The following is a 21,759-nucleotide window of genomic DNA, read 5'->3' on the forward strand; positions in this document are numbered from 1 at the left end:
ATAGAGAATAGCTATCCTTTTCTAGATTCTATCTTCTGTTTCATTGGCCTTACGTATTCAGATTCTCAAGATTCCCCTGAAAAGGAGCCATACCCTTTCTTAACCAACTCTATTTTTCATAGCTATATAAAAAAAGAGAATTCCTAGTGATCTATAGAATGATCCTTTATTAGATAGGTATTTGGGTTGATTTTTATAAGATACACTTCATTCTGTAATATATAAAAGGAAAATGATACAAAACAGTATTTCTGATAGAATTTTCTAACTTCACACTGCTCATAGCAGCAAATGTAATTATAATACTGTAGCTATTCAAATACTCTACAGGTCACATGAATCTGGCACAATATAACAAGTTTTGTTACCAACTAGGTTGAGTAAATTCTCTTAATTTTTACATTACAAAATAAGTGTTATATACTCAGAAAACGAGACAATAAAAAGGAAATAAAAATCAAACACAGTTCAAGCCTCAGAGATGGAGGAATTGGCAAGAGTATTTTCCATTAATCTGCATTAAGTTAAAAATGAATTATTATAAGTTTTCGAGAACCATTTTTAATTTGTTTATATAAAACATTGCTTAGAACAGTTTCAGACTAGCATAATTTAAAGTCTGAGAAAGAACCGCCTTTTGGTCACTGACTATATGCAAAGGAGCTTACCTTCAATCAGCTGAGATAGCTGTGTCCCAGTTACTAAGGTCTCAGTGACATCACTTTTTCGGGAGGCCTTTCGGTAACGAATCTTGTAGCCAATAATCTGCCCGTTTTGTGTGGCTGCAGAAGGGGGCTGCCAGTGAATCACTATACTCTGAGAAAAAGCAGTACAAGGAAAAGACTGAACACTTCAAAGGGGTGGCCTTAACTATGTACACTATTAAGTCCAATTTCACTATAGAAAGAGGAGAATAAGCACGTAAGAGTTCACGATACTTGAAGCTTCATCAAATTATCTATTTAACAGTCAGTCAAAAATAATTCTAACTTACTGGGCATGGTGATGCACATCTTTAATCCCAGCACTTGGGAGACAGAGGCAGACAGAATTCTGTGAGTTTGTGGCCAGTCTGGTCTATAGTGAATTTAGGGTCAGCCAGAGATACACAGTGAGACCCTGTTTCAAAACAAAACAAAATATAAACACAAAAACAAAACTTTAATTAAAAACTCCCAATGATCAACTGAGGGGAGATAAAAAGCAGGTATGTGACATGATGCCATCTAAAAAAATTCATGCTTGAGAGCCAAATGATAAGAGAAACTACCAAAAACCCCTCATGTTTTAAGTCTATGATTTTTGTGTTGCACTGCATAATATCTAACCTTGGGTGTATGCAACCCATGGCCACAGCTTGGACATGCCTGACTGAGTCTAGATTTATCTCCTAAGTATTTTATCTGAATGAAAACATTAAAGTTCCGGAAAAGATTTAGAGAGAAAATAGAAGGTCAGACACATACAGATTAAGATTAGATTATTGTTAGGTGTAAGAATTATTTTCCTTCTTGAATACAAATTGGTTGTTAATTAAATAATTTCTATGGACAGGAATGGTGGAGTGTAGGTAGTCCCAACCTAGAAAGGCAGAAATTGCAAGATTAAAAATATTTGAGGCTAGCCTGGGCTATACAGTAAGTTCCAGGCCAGTCTGAATTATATACATACAAGTAAGACCCTGTCAAAAACAAAACAGAACAAAAAACAAAAACAAAAAAATGAAATGAGAGAGTGGTAAATGTTTCCTGAAGAAGCATGACATAGTACTTTTTGAAAAGACTTCTTGAGTATCAGAGACGTGTACATGGTGGATATGCTGTGAACAGACACCAAAATCTATGCCTACCCGTCTTTGGTTTATACTGGCATCGTGTCATCATAAGCAACTTACTTTTTTTTGCACAATTTTATATGGTTAAGATCTAAAATATCATATTTACATAAAAACAGCAATTTGCTTTGTAGAGAAGCTAAAGAAGTTTTAGTATCAGAGAAAGGAAAGAAACAGAATAAACAAGTGGAGCTCTTAGCCCAGCTTTATACCTATGCTGTCTTATCTTCCTGCTTGATTTTAAATGTTTTCAGTTACATCCTAATTTATCAGGTTGTTGATGTTGTTATTATTATTATTACTTTTATTTTTCAGGCAGGGTTTCTCTGTAGCTTTGGAGCCTGTCCCGGAATTAGCTCTTATAGACCAGGTTGGCCTCGAACTCTCAGAGATCTGCCCCTGCCTCTGCCTCCTGAGTGCTGGGATTAAAGGCGTGCGCCACCACCACCTGGCTAGGTTATTTTAAAAAGCAAATGAGTTATTGAAACACTAGCCTTCATTGTTTTAATGTTTGTCTAAGGGAACTCTGGCTCTCTAAGCCCCTCTAAAGCTTAGTATGCCAGTAAAGAGAAGAGAAGCAAACTTTACCTTTGAATTCCTCACTTCTAAGGACAGATTCTGAGGAGCAGCACTGGGAACTAGACAGGTTAAGAAAAAAAAAAGGAAATAATTCAACCATCCACATGTTATTGTTCTTGGCCAGACTGAGCACAAATGCACATCTCCAATACTAACTATGTGACTAGGTCTGAATTCAGATAACAATGTCTTATGCTGATAGCTCTAGGGCTATCAACCCTAGTGTGGCCATGCTTGATTCATGTTTTAAGGTAAGACCCTTTCATATGAGTATCCATCCTTACTCAAATCAGGCTGATTCTCTGGAAATCACATAGTTACTTCAGGGGTGTACAATGTTTTTGAATCTCTAGACCAGCAGTTTTCAACCTGTGTGTCATGACCCCTCTGGGAGTTGAACAACCTTTTCACAGAGAGGTTGCATATCAGATATTTATGATTCTTAACAATAAAAAATTACAGTTATGAAGTAGCAAAGAAATAATTTTATGGTTGGGGTTACCATAACATGAGGAACTGTATTAAAAGGCTGCAGCATTAGGAAGGTTGAGAACCACTGCCCTAAACCCCAAACTTCTAGACTTCACATATATTCTGAACCTTAAGCATATTTATTCTCAATATCAATCATAGGCAAGAGTCTCACATTTTCTGGAACCAAGTCTAATAAATGTGGCAAGTGACTGAATGAATTATATAATAATACGGACCAAAATGGGATAGACACACATCGGCAAGTTTGGCTTTCTTATGGACTTTGTAAAGTGGTTTAGAAGGCAATTCTTAAGAAGAGAAAAACCTTTAAAAAAGGAAAGCTGCATCCCGTATCCCCAAGATCCCCCCCCATCCTCTCCTCCCTTTTCTCTCCCCATTTCCCCTTACCCCCATCCCACCCCACCCCCAAGATAAAGGAAGGTTGGACAGGGGAGCAGGGAAGCACATATCTTAGTTAAGGGAGCCACCTAAGGGTTGGCAAGAGACTTGAACCTGGAGTGGCTACCAGGTGCCCAGGGCAATGTCCCCAGTTAGTTCCTTGGGCAGCTGAGGATAGGGAACCTGAAATGACCCTATCCTATAGCCATACTGATGAATATCTTGCATATCACCATAGAACCTTCATCTAGCGATGGATGGAGATAGAGACTGGAGCACCGAACTGAGCTCCCAAGGTCCCACTGAGGAGAAGGAGGGAGAACATGAGCAAGGAAGTCAGGACCACGAGGGGTGCACCCACCCACTGAGACAGTGGGGCTGATCTATTGGGAGTTCACCAAGGCCAGCTGGACTGTGACTGAAAAAGCATGGGATAAAACCGGATTCTCTGAACATGGCGGAAAATGAGAGCTGCTGATGAGAGGCCAAGGACAATGGCACGGGGTTTTGATCCTACTTCATGTTCTGGCTTTGTGGGAGCCTAGCTAGTTTGGATGTTCACCTTCCTAGACCTGGATGGAGGGGGGAGGACCTTGGACTTTCCACAGGGCAGGGAACCCTGACTGCTCTTCGGACTGGAGAGGGAGGAGAAGAGGAGTGGGGGGAGGGGGAGAGGGGCAGGAGGAGGGGGAGGGAAATGGGAGGCGGGGAGGAGGCGGAAAATTTTTTTTCAAAAAAAAAAATAAATAAATAAAATTAAAAAAAAAAAAAAAAGGAAAGCTGCAGCAATGTACCAGAGCACGCATTTAGATGTGAAGAGTCTGGGTCTGCTGGTCAAACAGTTACATAGCTAACGTTCTTACTATACTGGAACTTAACACAAGAACATCTAAAAGTTGATGGGCCATGTTCCTTCCTACATCTCCCTCCACATAATGATAGAGAGCAAAGAAAACTCAAGCAGACATCATTAGTTTACCCTCTATTCACCAAATGCTAGTTCTAGCATTCTCACCTATTCCTCTCATCAGGACCTTAGGTTCTCTATCATCTGGTGACCACATATCAAAATAAGGACCTACTGAACCTCTGTCTAGGAAAATGACATGGGCCTCAAATCAGAGTCAGCTGTACAGGTCTGAAGTAGGACCCAGCATCTGTTCTGAAAACATTTCCACCCTCACAGCCAAGATTTGTTGCAAGCTACAACGTGGCAAGTTCTCACTCCGGACAGTGCTCTCACAGCAGTTCACTCCTGTTTCCAGTTCATGTGTAAGTTATCTACAAATGAACTTGCATGTGATCTACTTGATCAAGGTATTCCTTTTAGGTGGCCTAAGACCTGGGATTTACCTTACTTCTAAGTGCTGTCTTAAACCCCCATGTTAAGAAACTTGGTTCCACTCAGTTTTCAAGGTACTGTGGTCAGTAGGCCAACCTATTTAAGTACAGTTAAAATTTGGCTTACATGTAGATTTAAAAGGCCTTTTTCCATAAATTTTTTTCCCCAAATCATGACCAACTGGTTTATGCAGTTAGGTAGCCCAACTATAATTTATATTGTATTCCTCTTTTTTATCTGAAAAATTCTCAAGTCCAAAGAAAAGAACAAAGCATAGTACAATAAACACTGTATTCTCTTTCTAGATTCACTAATTACTAACATTCAGCAATTAGTAACATTATTTTTCCATTATAAATATAAATGAGAAATTGCATAGATATAGGCTTATCCATTGTTTCTGAATTATCTGAGAGATGGCTGCAAATCACTGCGACAGGTCACTCTGAAATACTCTAGTACATATATGTCTTAAGAACAAGGGCAGGCTCCAACAAAACTAAAACACAACAATCATATTTAGAAACTGCAATTTTGATATAAAAACGGTATCAAATATACATAAATAATATGTCTAATATTTAGCAAGCTTAATACTAATTAGTGTATTGACAGTATCCCAGAGATGCTTTTGTCCCTACTATCTAGGAACCAAAGATCACACATATTTTATATCCCATGTCTTTACTCTTTAGATGATTTTTCTATAAGACTAATAATACATTTTAAGAACTGAGGTCAGTTTTTATATTAAAAAAAAAGTTGCAGAACTTTTCTATATTTGACATATCTGTTTGCTAGGCCGAAGTTAAATTTTTGGGTAGGAAAACAATAGAAGCAAAGTTGTATCTTTATCCATGCTTCTTTCCTAGTGATGAAATGTTCAATCATCTGCTTAACAGAGTCAAACTATAGCTTTTAAAGCATGCATGTTTATATATATGAGCTATATACAAAAACACATATTTAAAAAACAAAGAATACTGAATTTAGATGAGTTTTATCAGAGAGATACCCTTACAGTAAACTGCTATTTTCTTTCTTTTTTAAAAAAACCCCATTGATTTTGACCTATGCAATCACTGGCAAGCTGTAGTGAAAGTACTTCTGTTAGTCATGGGTATGTGCATATAATTTAGTTTAAAATATAGTCACAGGTGAGAAATCAAACTGTCACAAGATATCTATTAGGAAAATAAGTATGGCTGGTATGTAGAGTAAGGCTAATCTTCCAACTACCATGAAATGGTCTGTGCAGTAACAAGCAACAGAAGTCACCTACATAGAAGACAAAGACTGTACTAAAAATAGCAAGAACCCATTTAGTATTAGCTACCACAGTTGGTGTTACCTAAAGCTGACATAAGAAAAATACTCAAAAAGGTTAAGTGACTTGAGCTGTAAGGGGGACAATGGGGCTATGAACAGAATTTTCTTGACATCAAAGCACATGATTTTACAACTAATTAGAGTCACTAAGAATGGTATTTTGTTGCAAAGAAAAAAAAGCTCACCATCTGATAATGTTCGAACAGCAACATCTTGTGTGGAGACTCCAGGACCATGTTTATTGTAGGCCACCACTCGGAAACTATACTCTGTGTATTTTTTCAGTCCATTAATAGTGTAGGAGTGACTTGAAACATCAACATCCTTGAATGAAATAGAATACTGTGTGTGTTGTATACACACACACACACACGCACACACACACAACACACACCTCTCAAGCCAAAAGAAATGCTACAAAATGACTAAACAACTTCTGCACAATACAGAGTTTTAGCCCTCTTACAGTTATTTATAGCGAAAGCATATTAGTTAATCATAAATAATAATTATTTAGAAATATTATTTGACATTTAGTAACCCCTGCTGGTAAAAGCTACAAAATAAATCAGCACAACAAAACAATACCATCAACATTTAATTTCCTGTATCTCTCCCTCACTTTGATTTCTAATCAACTACCGAGCTTTGGAAGATCTGGGGGTTGGGGGGTACAAAACTAGTGTATCTGTGCATGCTAGGCAACTGTTCTACCACTGAGCTGTATCTGCAACCCCTTTAGTTTTTTAGAAACCAGTGGTTCTAAAAGATCATGTCATTTTATACCTGTTCTTTATCAGTCCCTTTTTCCATGTAGTACAATTTGTAATTCTGAATTTCCCCATTGCCGGACAGTGGTGTTTCCCATGTGACAGTGATAGAAGTAGGTGACGTGGCATGAGCTCGGATATTAGGTGCTGGGCCAGGGAGCTGAACTGAAAAGAGAATTTCAAGAGCTCAAGATATAAATCATGTTTACTGTAGTTCTTAATCACTCTCGGTGATACTGTCACAATGTCACAAACAAAAGCTCAGAAGACAATTGATTTAAGTTCTTATAGGAGATATACATTTTTCTTTACGTTAAGTCAAAGTCAGAAATTACCTATGACATATCTTCAATTTATTAAAAACAAGAAAAATACACAAAGAATTCCTTTGTCACTTACAAACTTTCAAGAGTATGTTTGTGTATGTGTGCACGTGTGTGTGTGTGTGTGTGTGTGTGTGTATTCACTGGTACAGACTGTGGAAACCGAAGGTCAGCTAGGGTGGATGGATGATCAGAGCCCTGGGACCCACCTGTCCCCCATTCCTTAGCTAGAGATGAGGTATATGCCCAGCCTTATATGGGTGCTGGGGATCCAAACTCCAGTTCTTAGACTTGCATGACAAAAACTTGAATCACTGAGCTATCTTCCTCAGCCCCCAATCTGGTTTTGTAGAGGAATAAGGTAGCACACGAAAGCAACCATCACTGGAGGATCTCTTTCTTTTGTTGGGTGCTAAACAGGCCCACAGGGATGGGCAGAGGTCTCCTTCACAGGAACTCCCAGTTTAGCACGGAAATCAGGCATATTAATAAATCTCAACAGATTCATTTGGTGGCTGTAATGAAATAGAAAAAGAGTACAGGATTCTGTTGTGTGAAGGGTTGCTTAGGTAAGGGGAGGGAAAGGAGGGCTGGTGAAGACTTCTTGGTATTACAAATAATCTGTCTTCTCAAACAGCAGAGAGAAAATTATTTGTTATTGGGGAAATCAAGGGGATAAGTGGAAAGACAATATTATATGACTTGTATGGTTGTACCACAGAATGGTTGTGGAAGAAATAATGTTGAAAACAAGAGCCAGACAGTGAGGACCCTTTGTTGTTCTGCTATAGAGTTTAGATTTTCCCTAACAGTCAGACCCATGTTTAGAAATGATGTGTGGATACATGCACAAAAGAAAAGCAGCAAAGCAACAAAACTAGTTAAAGGCATAGCATTTGCTTTAGTAATAGTCACCATTAATTAGTATTATTATTCCCATTATAGATGAGTTTTGAGGTGAAGAAGCTTTCCAAGTGATGGGAAATATATAATGGTGGAGCCAGAAGTTGGTCACTTTCTGAGTCTAAAACATAGGACTTCATGGAGATCAATAAGAAAACTGGGAAAGTACCTTCAAGGGAGTGGCTGTCCTCTGTGGACTCCTAATTTCCACAATGGCTCATACATTAATCTTTTCAAAATAGTCTTTTCTTATGACTAAGAGTTCTTTCCCACTGGTATACCAATCCTAGCTAGCTGCCCATGCCTACACTTTGGGAGATGTCCTGTATTTGAAACTAAGTTTTCTAGCACTAATGTCTCCATTATGGACACTGTTAGATTTAAGGCCAAAGAAGGGGAAATAAGTTAAAACAAACTGGTTTACTCAAATAGCAGCACTATGTCTTAAGACGTGTTTTGCTTCAGAAGTAGATCTGAATGTAGTCACTTTTAACAGCTGGTTGCTTTATTTAGTCATGAACCATGCAAGCTATTTGTTCAACATTAATAGCACAGTTCAACATTAATAGACAGGTAGGGTTTGTCACATTTCTGTTGCTGTGAAAACTTTCTTCTAACTTAACTAAAGAGGGGAAAACAAAATAGTTCATCAATTCTCTTGACATCACTTTCAATATACTCATTAATGAAGTGCAGGCAAATATGATCCTTAAAAAAGGCACTAATGATTCATTCAAACCAGCTGTACAGTGGTATAATAAACAGAAGTCTTAAATTGACTTATAAAGCTAAATAGTCAAAGTACTTCCCAAAGACAGCTAATTTAACATTCAGACCTCTCCATATACTTCATACCTTCAGGAGGAGCAAGGTCCTCTTTACTTTACATGTCTCTATTGTCAAATTCCAAATGCCAACTGGGAAGTGGTGACACAGGCCTTTAATCCCAGCACTGGGGAGGCAGAGGCAGGTGGATCTCTGTGAGTTTGAGGCCAGCCTGGTCTATAAAGTGAGTTCCAGGACAGACTCCAAAGCTACACAGAGAAACCCTGTCTTGAAAAACAAGACAACAACAACATCAAAATTCCAAATACTTCATCAAAACTGTTTGTTCCTACTGCTTATACCTCATTTAACTGGTCTTTCTTTCTCTGTTTTCTTTGAGACAGGTTTCTCTTTTAACTGTCTTGGTGGCTGTCCTGGAACTCGCTTTGTAGACTATGCTGGCCTCAATCTCACAAATATATGCCTGCCTCTGCCTCCCCTCTGCCAACTGACTGCTGGAATTAAAGGTGTGCACCACCACCTGGCCTAACTGCTCTTTCTTGACCATAGCTCTTCAACATGTCATGGCAGCACCTCACACTATTATGTATTTAACTGCCTGTTTCTGGTATTATTTGTAAATTCCTTTGGACAGAATCAAGGCTTACTATTCTTGTAGGTCTGAACTACCAAACACAGTGAAAGACACACAGTTAGGTACATAATAAGGTCTCTTTTCCATATGCTGTCTCTTTCACTTCTAAACTTGGCAATGATACTTCTAGTTCAGAGGTTTTCAACAATTTGATCACAAGTCTGAAATGTTCATGAAAGCTATAGACTCTTTCCAAGGCGAATGTGAATATATATAGACACACAGATATTTTCATTTTCAGAAGGTTTACAGCACCAGGACAGACTTCTGCACCAGAACAAATCCAGTGGTCCTTCCTTCATTTTCATCATGATTCACTTTGCATGTGAACTGTTTGATCCTATTTTTGGGATTTGGGTCATGCAGCTTTCTTCCCCAAGAATGCTTGTGCTATGTCAAATGTTTTAAGGTCAACCCCAGGCCCCATATTTCCTAGGTTCCTTTCTATATTTTTATACAACTTCTTCCTTGCTCTGAATTCTAGTTCAGTATCGTTCATGTATGGTACCTGGACTTAAAAGCTAATGACGGATAATGGAGTCTAAAAATCAAATGGACAATTCCCACACTTATCTGAAAACAGTCAACTGTGAAATTTAACACCCTACCCTGAGATGAGAATGCATTCCCCTTAAATCAACTCTGGAGACTCTTCAAAACTCTTATGCTTTTGCCTAGTGTCCAATACTATGGTGATCAAAGTCCTCTTTGCATATCTACTACTGTTTACCCTTAAGGACAAATCTTACTTGTTACCGTTCCTGTATCTCCAATATTGTTCATAGAACCTGTCATAAGAGGTACTCAAATATTTGTTAAGTAATTTGCTATAATATGAAAAATTGAAGGCTCTTAAGTTCTTTCCTTTATCCCTGAATTATTTCTGTTCCATTATTGATAAATTCATCCATTCTTCTAAGTTCCCAGATAGAGAGTTTCTACAAATGTATCTCACATGTTCTCCACTAAAACAAAGTCTTTTTTATTTAGGCTCATGAACACAGACAAGCTAGTGTAGGTACAATAAAAGTAAACTATAGAATATTCTAGGGAAAACATGGCTTATGGTGAGAGGCAAAACTTCAAAAAATCTCAGGAAGGGAAAACACTATATGACATTTCTTACAAATACAGGCCTGTAGTTTATAATCCAAAGTTAAGGCATACAGGACATTTATAATATAAATAAACTTGACACTTGCCTTAGTCACAGAAAGCCTTAGAAATATAATTAGAGGTAACACTATTGAGCACAAAAGAACACAGATCCAAAGTAAGAGCACCAAGAAGTTCTAACTAGTGAGGTATGCTAACATAGGGCACTCCAGCTGGTGACAAGTATAAATACACACTTCCTGTGCAAAGCACAACATTAGACATTACAGCAACTGTTCATAAATAGGTTATATGAATAAAAGCAACTGAAGGCATGAAATGATGATGTATCTCAGAATCACACAGATAAAAGAGTACAAAGGATCTGAAGACAGGTTCTACAAGACTTTTAAACTAAGTCGTAAAAGATCAGTGCAATACGAACATAAAGGAAGTAGAAATACACTGTCCTTTTACTTGTTAGTGATTGACAGAAATTCATTTTCACATTCAGAAGGAGCTTGAAGCTATTATGCAAGACAAAAAGCTGACAGGACTCCAAATTGTCTCCCTCTAGGTGCGGCCAACAGACAGGTGAAAGACTTACCTTCAGGCTGTGTTTCTACTCTTAGAGGAGCTGAACTCTCTCCAGAACCATGTTTATTTTGAGCCATAACTTTGAAGATGTACACGGTTGCTGGCATCAAGTTTTGAATAGTCACCTGCATCTCTCCTGGCTGACTGGTATTCTCAACACGCTCCCTTTGGATAAAGAAGGGGTTTTGAAAGAACCTGGTCAATACAAATATTTTTAGATAGTTTCAATTTCTAGATCATGTGAAAGTTCTAATTATTAAGTTTCACTTATTCTCAAAAGGGTTACCAGGAAGAACAGTATATGGTGCAGACAGAAGAGCAGATCATAAATACAGGAATGATCTTGATTAAACATTACTGGCATCACTGATTATAGCTAAATACACACACACAACCCAGCAGTGTGTGTGTGTGTGTGTGCGTGTGTGTGTGTGCGTGTGTATGTGTGTGTGTATAACGAAGAGGCCATGAATTGGAGTGGAGATAATGAGAAGAGTTGGAGGGGAAAAAGAGAAAATGAAAACAAGGTAATCATATTTTCAATAAATTTTTTTAAAAAAGAATCCAGGCGATGGTGGCGCACACCTTTAATCCCAGCACTTGGGAGACAAAGGCAGGAGGATCTCAGTGAGTTCAAGACCAGCCTGGTCTACAAATTGAGTGTCAGGACAGCCAGGGTTGTCTGAAAGGTGGGGTAATGAGAGAAATCAGAGGCATTACTGAAATCTGGAACAAATTTCTATAGAATCATTATTTTAAAAAGTCTATGTTATATTAAGACAGTGTTGGATAAGAAGCTAGGAAACTGAATTCCAGGTACGGTAGGGCTGTTTGCCAGCCAAAAGACTATGATCAAATCACTACCTCTTTTTGGACCCCACTTTCTTTAGGTATTTAATGCAAAAATGAGACAGCATGGGCAAGCTTTTTTTAGAAGTCCATATGGTAAATTCAAGCTTAGAGGCAAACACTTCCTTATATAAAGATTAAAAAGCCACTATTTTAAAATATAGATACAACTATTAACTCCTGGATCATAAAAATAACAACTCTGATTTGGTCGTGTATCCATAATATGAAACTCTGGAACTAGACTAACAGCTCAAATACTTCATCCACCTTGAAAATGCTTTTAGTCCTGGGAATAACTCTAAATTCTTCATTTAATAGCCAATACCAGAAAAGAACTGCATTTTTTAAAAAATAAAGAGGACAAAATTTCATAGAAATTTCGAAAGGCAGGCAACGGACACTCTGGACTACACAATTTAGGTACCCAATAGAACTACTACTTTTGACCCATGCATATAGTGACATCTGGTGGTTATGTTTTTAAATGCAGAAGTAGAGAAATTTGCCTATAAGGTCTACATTCTTACACTGTATTCTTAGTATACTGTGTAAAAAAAAATGTATTCTTCTCGTTCTATGAATGACAAATATAAGCTCAAGAAGGTTAAATAGTTTATATTATAAAACAAAAATAATCACAATAGATTTCTTTTCCATTTTTAGACTTCTTTTATTCCTTCATTGCTTGTATTTAGAAATCAAGTTTATTGAAGCAACAAAGTTGGCCTCTTAAAGAATCTTCTCCAATACGTTTACCGTATTTGCCTGACCCACTCTATGTCTCTGCTCTCATCTTCATCCAGGCTATCAACTGCTTGTGTCTAGATCAACATACCTTCTTTCTCTCTGGTTTTATTTTTTCTTCTTCTTCTATTATAACCTTAAAAAGTGCTCTCAAAACACTGATAACTACAAACTGTTAATACAGTCAGAGGGCATAACCGCTCACAGGTCTAAAATGGTCCATTCTCATTTGATTATGCCAAGATTCTAACTGGCACTTCAACATCTGGTTCCAAATTTTATTTTTAATCTCAAACTAATTTCTACCAAAAGCTCTGGTCAAGGAGGCGAGCTTTATGGTCTCATCCTCACACCAGACACTCTTGTGCCCTAGCATTTGTCATTATAAATGTCTCACCTAGCCCACTTGCAGCTGCTAAATGACATCGTCAGGTTTGTAAAATTTCCTGAAAAGGTAACAAAGGGCATAGAGATAAGCTGTCTCTGATACAGTGTAAAAGTGAGTGGACACTTGTCTGTGGGCCTTTAGATAAGGCTGAGGAATGTGACAGACAATAAGCCAAGTATAATTACTTGTTTGGAAAATGTATCTATGGTAGACGGATTAAAAAAGGCAAAGTTCCTGCTCGGGAAACAGTGTGTGTTATGCACAGGAATAACTAGATGCCTTCTTCCCTTTGTAAACTCACATGACATTTGCAGTAAAATGCCAAAATCACCTGTGGGTTATTTTGACACTCAATTCCCTAAAGTCCATGTAGTACTACTGCATCCTTCAACTCTGTGGGTGTGAGTTTGGGTTTTTCTTGGGGGAATGCTTTGCTTTTTTGTTTTGTTTTGGGGTGTGTGTGTTGTTTTATTTCTTATTTTTTGCTGTTTTCTTTTTCAGTTTTCTTTTGTTTTCAGCCCTTGCCACTCTCTAATCTTCCTCTGTTGTTTTATTTAATGTCTTTCTTGTTCATTGTACTAGTAATATTGTATATCCTTTTACGAATAGGACTGTTTGTTCCCTTATCTTTGTAAAATCTCAAGCATCCTGTTTTCAGCAAGCATTATCCAACAAGCAGTCCAATCTATCAAAATAAAATTATGCTAATGAGACTTCTGATGGGGCGAAATCACTGGGCCCTGCATCTGCTGAGCTTGGTAGACTGGCCATAAAAACAGTAAGTATATAACAATTACAGAAATCCCAGTATAAAAGAATAAACTGTACTTGATGTATTAGGGCCCTAAGCTGAGCACAATGAAAGAATCTACAACAGTCAGCAGGTGAAATGGGTTTTTCACAGAGTTTATGATTTGGTGGGAAAACAATATAATATAAATACCTTAGGTTGATCAAATATTATTATAGTCAACTGTCAATATTAGGCATTTTAATATATACGGAGAGTAACAGTAATGTGCTGAGGCAGAGACTGTCTTGAGAGGGATTCATGTATAGAAGGATTAAGGCATGTAGTTTTAGCTGGGAAGAAGAAAGGAGAAGGGAGACTGGGAACAAAGGTTTTAGTGATAAGTAGACTGGCTTCACTAGAAAATGAGTTTAATTGAGAAGAAAGAAAATGAAGGTACACAGAAAATAAAGCCAGACTGTGGATAAAGTGGTCTGGAGATTCTAGACACCCTCATGTAAACAATTTGAGCTCTTGAGATGGGTGGAGATACCAGGGAAAATTTACCAACAATGCTCTTACAGAAATTACTCTGAAGTACTCTTGTGACATCAAAGAGATTCTGTAGGTACAGAACTACATTCATTTGACTAATAAATTAACCTATTTTAATCTCTACACTTTCTGCTAAATCATGAGAAAAGGATAAAGTTCTAGAGTTAAGAGATGTGTTTCAGTGGCAGTTTATCTAGCGTGCATATTGATTTGATTTGGATTGAACCCCTGAACTATAAACAGAAATCAAAACATACCAGCACAGTCCTGGCTGTATCTGAATGCTTATACCTAAATAGCTCTGCTTTCTTTCATTATTTCAGAAAGATAGGGAAAAATACTAGGACTTCAGTATGCTTGGAGTTTACATAATGACCCAAATGACTTTAGGGAAAACACATTTCAATAATCTTATTTTCTGGACTGAAAATTGGTACAAACCCTGTATGGATAAAGCAGGGTGGCTATAACTAGGCAGGGGTGTAAGAAGATGCAGTCCACTGGCCTAAACATCCAGGCACTTACCTAGCAATCCCTTCTTTGGTGTAGAACACAGAGTAGGTGAGGTTGTCCCCATGAGGATCTGATGCAGGTGTACGCCATGTCAATTTGATAAAGCGGGTAGAGACCAGAGAGGCCACGACATCCCGAGGAGCTGAAGGCAGTGGTCCAGTTGTGGCTGGTGCTAGATGGTCAGTAGTGGCACTGGTCAGTGAAGTGGGAGGTAATGTTGGGATGGCAACATCTTGTCATGTGCAAACATTGGGGAATATGAAGGGCAAACCACGACGGTTTTTAAAAAGAGAACAGAAAAACAAAAAACAAAAAAGAAAAATAAACAAAACCACGATGGAAATAAAATAAAATGAATGAACATAAAAAAGGTCATTAAACTGAAGGCTAACATGCAGGCATGGAGCAACTACTGCAAACTAATGGGATTTTTCAAGACACATCACTGTAAAACAAGCAGATTTTCTGATCTGATAAGGGTTGTGGGTAAGGTACAGGGAAGTGACAGTTGAAAATAACACATCTCAAAGGACACAGCAGTGCCCAGGTGATTTTCTTAATATTGAAAGCAGCATGCAATATCTGTCAAACTTTGTATACAACTTTCATAGTTTGGTGGACCTCAGTATCTTCTACTTTATCAAAATATGGAAACCTATGTACAATGACTATAGTATAGACAATCCTCATTACACTCAACAAATGGCCCCAAGGGAAAAGTCTGAGGATACGGTAGGGCTGTATGACTTTGATATAGAACTAAAAAGATTAGAAAGCTAAACTTTCAACTTTAATATTAAGCTCTGTTCTCCATATTGGCAATATCCAGGGAAGTGACAGCTTTCCTCATCTTGATAAATTATACTTCATTCGTCATTATGTCAATCCATTTAACTATAACATTATAAAAATTGCATCACAAAAATTCTAAGATCACAAAAATAGTATAGGTAACTTAAAATCCTCTGCAGGATCTTCACCATAATATAGGTTAAAACAGTCGTGGACATGAGGTACTGGTTGCAAGAGGTGAAGCAGTGGCACAAAACATCCATGGCTAACTTGATCTTCCTTTCTAATTTTACAAATTTTACTCCTTATACTCAACCTCTTCTTTTTAGAGACAAAAGGTGCAAGTTTAATCTCACCCTACCGCGCCTGAGAGAAGGTCTCATATTTTTTAAAAAAGTTACTATACACTTCCTGAGGAAACTGATAGAAAACAGGCAGAGATGAAACAATTAGTAGACTTTGTGACTCCCACAACCACCCATTTGGTGGAGATTGAACCCAGGGCCTCCAGTGTGCTAGAGAAGCCCTCTTATCTTACTAGTTTTGAATTAAGTGGTAGAACAGGGAACAGTCTCCTAGAAGTATTTAAGCCCTTTCCATACGGAATTCTGCCTCTTTATGTGGGCCCGTAAATAATTACAACAATTCTGTCATCTATACTACCTTACTGCCTTCATCTTAGAGAGGAAGGCACTCTGGAGTTAAAACCACCTGTCCTGGGCCATAGCAAGTAGTGGAGTAGTAAACCTAACTTGGACTTTTAGTTTAAAAGGGCTCTGAATTTAGCCAACAGAAGACTGAAAACTTGATTTCCAGTTTGGGTATGCCACTTACTTGTATCATTTTGGGCAAATTGCTTATTTTTTCCTGCTCTCTCCTTTTTGTGTCTACCTCCATAGAAGTTTAGTCTGTCAAAATGTAAGATTATAAAGTTTTCCTTCAGCTGTAAGTACACACTTTAATGAGACACATATCAATATGGCAAGTCAAATTTGAATAGCCACTGAGAATGTGTTCATGTCCTGCATGCCTTGATAGTATGTTGCCTCAGAGGAAATGTCTGCCTCTCGTTCACGGCTTTCAGAGTTCTTTTATGTCAGTTTGTTTACATAGCAGCTTAGGAGGTGGGGCAGAAATGGACTTAGATGCTGAGAGGAAAGAATCAGGAACTTTCAGGTTTCTGGCTTAGCAGACTGGGCTGGTAGAAGAGAAAATATAAATGAAGACAAGGGACTGAGGAGTAGATGGTTTGTCTTAGGTAACAATCACCTATATAAGAAATGTATACAGGCAGCTGCAGATATGTATCTGATTATTATTTTTTAAAAAGTCACTAAAAATCTTTGTAAGGTTCAAAGAGTAATCTAAACACAATTGCTTCTAAAACATATAAATATACTTTAAATGTTATCTGTCTTACTAAGTCCCATTTTCTCCTTATTTACTGACTGGAAAGCAGAGTTAGTCCATCATATAAGAGGCAGTAATGTCTAGTGGGAAGAGTCTTGGATTGAATTCAAAGATTCATGTTTAAACCGTGACCCAGACACTTCCTAGTAATGCCAGCGTGGCAAGTCAGCCTGCTCTGTGTCAGTTTCATCTATAAATCAGGAGCAGTAGCACTCCCTACCCGTGTCCCATATAACAGGAACCAGATGAGTGCTAAACAAGAAAATACATGTATAATTGGCTTTGAAAGGGCAATGTGCACAATACTTCCCCCACTGAATGGGATGAAAGCAGCTAGGGAGATAATGTAAGCAGGGGAAAGCAGGGGAAGGGCGTATTGGGTAAATCATTTAGACTGGGAAGTTTGGTTGTCCTCTGATCTTCTCATGAACATTTCTGTAATTCATTAACATCATACAGCATTTATTTACAACACCCATGTTCACACTGTACCACCTCGTACGAATCTACAAGCCCCTTAAAAACAAAAGCTCTACTTGTTTCATCTTCAAACCACTCACATCCTCTGTCTACTTTAGATAATCAATAAATTCATATTACTAAATTAATAAGTGGAAGAAAATTCAGGAATGCTTCAATGGAGACCAATGTTTCTAAAAGCTCATCCAACATTTTTATCTTTTTAGTAAAGCATGAACAAATAACATTATATAAGCAAACTAAATTTTCAAAAGGGACATTTATTTCATGTACATCTAATCAAAGTGTAAACATTACCAGATTATTGTAATAATGTAAACAATCCCTCACTGATCAAGGTAGGACGAACCTATGCACACTGCAGCTCACCTTCCCAGGTGGGTTCTATGTCCTACCTAAGCAAGTGAGGGAAGGAGACTTATGTGACCATATAGACTCAAGGAAGAACTAGCTTATACCAGCATCTACAGCAAAATAGTACAGACTGGGACTCTGGGCTTCTGACAAGATGATCTGAGGAGGTGGATGACAAAAATCTCATCCCCAACAGCAATGATAAAACTAGACAAAACTGCCCAGACTTGAAATTGACCAAAGGCACAACACAAGCTAAAATGCTGTGGAATAATCCTTCTGTACACTGTGACGACATGCTGCTCTCATTGTCAACAAAAAGCTGAATGGCTGAAGGCTAGGCTAAATTTTGGGGGTAGAAAGAATGTTGGGGAGAAGGAGGAGGAATCTGGGGAGACACTATGAGAAGAGCAAACCTTGGGGCAGCACACAGATTAATAGAAATGGGTTAAGTTATAAGAGCTAGTTAAAAAACTTAAGCTATTGGCCTAGCATTTGTAATTAATATTAAGTCTCTGTATGGTTATTTGGGGAGCAGCTGGTGGGACAAAAAAGTCCACCTATACCAAGAAGCATTTGTTAATGAAACTAACATTGAAGGTAAAAACAGTGTCTGGGTTATCATCCCATTTTTGTTCAAGTGGCCAAGCAGGACACAATGGGCTCTGAAAATCAATGGTTTTGCTGTCATTGTCAGAGAGGGCTCACTGATGTGCAGGAAGAGCTAGTACTTCCTAGCCTGAGGTGATCTTTTAGGGGCAATGAACAACTGACCAACCATGGTACACGGTATTCCATGAGGTAAGAAAGTGCTACGAAAGCACTCTATACATCACAGGATGACTGAAGTGATGTGTATATGCTCCAGAGACTGAAGGTCCAAGTCATCCATGTATCCCCAGTTAGTGAAGTCATATGTGTAGTCATGAGACAAACAAGAGCACTTAGCACAGAACAAAGAATGAGGCAGCTTGAAAAATAACTCAAAGTTTGAAGGTATTCCTCAAACCACACCAAGATCTACCAGTTCAGAGCTTGAAGAATTTGGACATAATTTTAGACTAATTTTTGGCTAACAGTTTATATAGAGATAGAGGTGCTGGGTGTGGTGGTTCATGACCACAACCCTAGCACTTGGAAGGCTGAGGCAGGAATCATAGGTCAGTCCAGGATCAGGTGGGGGAAAAAATACAAGACAACTTTCATTTATGAATGATGTAACTGTCTATATAGAAAATCCTCTGGTTAGAGAGATGGCTCAAGAGCACTGGCTACTCTTCCAGAGGTCCTGAGTTCAATACCTAGCAACACCATGGTGGCTCATAACCATCTATAATGGGATCTGGTGCCCTCTTCTATCATGCAGGTAGATATTTACTATATCTACCTGCATAGTAAATATCTATGTGCATAGTAAATAAATAAATCTTAAGAAAAAAACCCTCTTACATCTACTACATCTTACTAAGTTTAGTAAGGTCAGAGGATATAAAACCTTGTATTTTTTACATCTGAGAAACAAGCAATATAAATATGAAATTAAAAAAACAATTCAGGAGCTGAGGAGATTACTCAGTGGTTAAAAGTACTGGTTGCTCTCCTAAGGGGCCCAGGTTCAATTCCCAGCATACACATGGAGGTTTACAGCCATCTGAAACAGCAGTTCTAAGGTATCTAAGCCCTCCTTTGACTTCTATGGGCATGAGGCATACAGACAAAATGTGACAAAGCAAATACATATACATGTAAGCAAGATACCCATACACATAATTAATTTAAAAAGGATTTGTATTATTTTTTATAAAAACTCTAATCATAAATTTCTTTCACAATAGCACAAAAAAGTCAAGTCATTTAGTAATAAACTCAATACAAATATAAGAATTATACATCGAAAACTACTGTGACAAATTAAAGAAAGCCCTAGAGACACTTTTATGCATTTGAAAGTCTAAAAAATGATGAAGGCAAATCTTCTGAAAGGTTATTTGGGTTTTAGTATTAGAATGTAAGCTAAATAAATTTCTGGGAACTCTTTTTATTTGTTTGTTTGAAGACAGGTTTTCTTTGTGTAGCTCTGGCTGTCCTGGAACTCACTCTGTAGACAAGGCTGGCCTTGAATGCAGAGATCCGCCTGCATCTGCCTACATGTACAGCCACACTCAACCTATTACTAAATAACAGACATGATGGCATAAACTCCTCTTTGTATTAAACAGAAAAGTATTTCAAGTAAATCAAAATGTATTACGAAATAAGGCAGATAAGAGGAAAGTAAATTTAATGGAAGAAATTCTGGGATGCTAAATACTTCAAAGGCTCAGATTGACAAGTCACAAATCAATAGATCTTGAGGAACTATCAGTACATCTGGAAGCAGGGATGACATGAAAAGAGGAAGTATATGAAAGTGTGTAAAGGAGCTATGAGATTTCACAATCTTCCAGAACATCTATACTTAGGAAGCCATAGGAGATCTGGGGTGACTACAAAAGAATTAAGATGGAAGATAACACCTCAGTTACACCATCAAGGTTGACATCACCAAACACCAAGCACTGATGGATATCATGTACCCTGATACAAAAGCACTGCAAGATCACTTCTCATTTGTATTTCTTTAGAAAAAAAAAATCACATTGGTGTAATCATAAGTCCATTCAGAGAACATTATATAAAATACTTGACAAATATTTTATTTGCTAAAGTGTCGAAGATATGACAGATCAGAAGTCTACAGAATTTGTCAAATTGAAAGAGATAGACAAATCATTGTTATGATATATTTTCCTTTTTTACACTGTGATGCTGTATTGCTCTCACTGGTTTAAGTAAAGAGCTAATGGACAATAGCTAGGCAGGAAGAGGTGAGGAGGGACTTTTAAGTCAGGGAAAAAGAGTATGAGGAAGAAAAAGGCCAGGGTCACCAGTCAGACACAGAGGGTGCAGGTCATGTAGAAAATGAGGTAACAAGCCATAAGGCAGCACATGAATCAATAAATATGGGTTAACTTAAGTTGTAAGAGCTAGTTAGTAATAAGCATTAGCTATCAGTCAAGCACTTATAATTAATAAGTCTCTGTGTTGTTATTTGGGAGCTGGCTGGCAGGATAGAAACTTCCACCTAAAAAACATAAATGTAACATGGTATCCAAAAGACTCAAGAGGAACAAACTCCCTACAACTCTCCTGAGCTTCTTTCTTGCATATTTTTCTCCAGGAGCCTGCTCTATAAAGTCTATCTTTCTTTTTCTTTTTTTTTTTTAAATATTTATTTATTTGTTATGTATACAATATTCTGTCTGTGTGTATGTCTGCAGGCCAGAAGAGGGCACCAGACCTCATTACAGATGGTTGTGAGCCACCATGTGGTTGCCGGGAATTGAACTCAGGACCTTTGGAAGAGCAGGCAATGCTCTTAACCACTGAGCCATCTCTCCAGCCCTAAAGTCTATCTTTCTAAACCCAACCCTTCCATCTAGCTCTCTGACCTTGCTAGGTGGTCTGCTCCCAGCTTCCATAGGTAAGAGTGCCATTACCCACCCCAGGCAACAGGAAGTACTTCAGGAAAATAGATGGGGCTCACTTCACTTGTTTCCCTAATCTTAGTGGTCATGATCCTAACATGCTTTCAAGTATTTAAAATAATTACTTTATTCTTTGTCCAGTTTTCTGGTTGTTTACTGCAGAAGGAAGTCCAGAACTACTCTGTGATAGTCATATGTGATTTAAAAAGACTGCAGAAATTATTAGGTAATTAAAAAAAATTTCTTTCAAATAATACCATAATAAAAGTTTCTGGATCATGATAATAACCACAACATATAATTAAGTACAACAAACACAAGAAGCATAGGCTTTCAGGATAGTTTGTAT

General features: G+C 37.8%; 1 protein-coding gene across 12 annotated transcripts in view; it reads right to left on the reverse strand.

Annotated features, from left to right (window-relative positions):
• Neo1 (neogenin 1) overlaps nucleotides 1-21,759 on the reverse strand; it is a 171,677-nt gene that overhangs the window by 42,390 nt on the left and 107,528 nt on the right. For 7 of the 12 annotated variants that reach the window (XM_057766515.1, XM_057766513.1, XM_057766507.1 and 4 more), the window contains 6 exons: nucleotides 14,860-15,079; nucleotides 11,076-11,230; nucleotides 6,744-6,892; nucleotides 6,143-6,281; nucleotides 2,423-2,472; nucleotides 669-816 (listed from right to left, as the gene is read on the reverse strand). In XM_057766515.1, coding sequence (XP_057622498.1) covers nucleotides 669-816; nucleotides 2,423-2,472; nucleotides 6,143-6,281; nucleotides 6,744-6,892; nucleotides 11,076-11,230; nucleotides 14,860-15,079 — 861 coding nt within the window. The remainder of the gene's footprint in view (nucleotides 1-668; nucleotides 817-2,422; nucleotides 2,473-6,142; nucleotides 6,282-6,743; nucleotides 6,893-11,075; nucleotides 11,231-14,859; nucleotides 15,080-21,759) is intronic. The other 5 variants (XM_057766509.1, XM_057766508.1, XM_057766512.1 and 2 more) reach the window with 2 other exon arrangements.

This window comes from Chionomys nivalis, chromosome 4 (assembly GCF_950005125.1).
Source record: "Chionomys nivalis chromosome 4, mChiNiv1.1, whole genome shotgun sequence".
In the NCBI taxonomy this organism is placed as follows: Eukaryota; Metazoa; Chordata; class Mammalia; order Rodentia; family Cricetidae; genus Chionomys; species Chionomys nivalis.